General features: G+C 44.7%; 1 protein-coding gene across 1 annotated transcript; it reads right to left on the bottom strand.

Moving 5' to 3' along the window:
• On the bottom strand, positions 1-807 carry LOC106314216 (glutathione S-transferase T3-like). The gene has a single exon (XM_013752132.1). The coding sequence runs from the start codon at positions 805-807 to the stop codon at positions 1-3; it is 807 nt and encodes a 268-aa protein (XP_013607586.1).

Raw genomic sequence — 807 nt, 5'->3', positions numbered from 1 at the left:
TCAAGCATCCTCATCTTCGAGAGCCTTTCCTTCATTGCCAAGTCCTCCTTCTTCAAACTCCAGATATTCTTTCTTGAAACTCCAGATATTCTGGAAGCCAGAGAACACTTTCCTATCAACCACTAGCTTCTTTCCACGGGCCTTTGATGCCTTAACACCCGGAGGACGAGATGTGAACTCTTCATCTCCAGAAGCATTGTTTTCATCCTCACACTTCCTTTTTTTGGAGCTGCTTCCATTTTTGGCTGTGGAGAGTTCACACCACTTCTGATCAGCGCGAAGCTCCTTCCACGCATGCTCAAGGGTGAACTTCTTTTGGTAGTTGTTGAAGAAGATCTCGTGGGCTAATTTAAGCACATCATTCTCGTTCATACCACTGGTTCTCTCCCTGGTTGCTGCTTCATACGCCCCACAAAACTTGCAAACCAAATCATTCAGCTTGTGCCAACGCTGCTTGCACTGAGATGCTTCTCTTTTTTCAGAACCAGCTATCTTAGGAGACGCCGAGAAGTCATCTGCAATTCTCTTCCAAAAAGCCCCTGACTTTTGTTCATTCCCAACAATGGGATCTTTGCTCGTGTTCAACCACGAGCTGATCAACACTATATCATCTGTTGGCGTCCAAGTCCTTCGGGGATTATGCTCTGCTGGAAGCTCGTCAGCAATGATTGGATCTTCTTGAGTGCTTACGAAAGGAGCTTGCGTTGTAGAGAGCGAAACACTTCCTTGACTTCCAAAGACAACATTTTGTTGACTATTAAGTAATTCAACAAATTTGGCAGAGTCTTGAAATGGATTGAAATCCAT

The sequence above is a fragment of the Brassica oleracea genome, chromosome C9 (genome assembly GCF_000695525.1).
Source record: "Brassica oleracea var. oleracea cultivar TO1000 chromosome C9, BOL, whole genome shotgun sequence".
NCBI lineage: Eukaryota > Viridiplantae > Streptophyta > Magnoliopsida > Brassicales > Brassicaceae > Brassica > Brassica oleracea.
The sequence above is the reverse complement of the archived record's forward strand: the minus strand, read 5'-3'. Positions and strand labels throughout refer to the sequence as shown.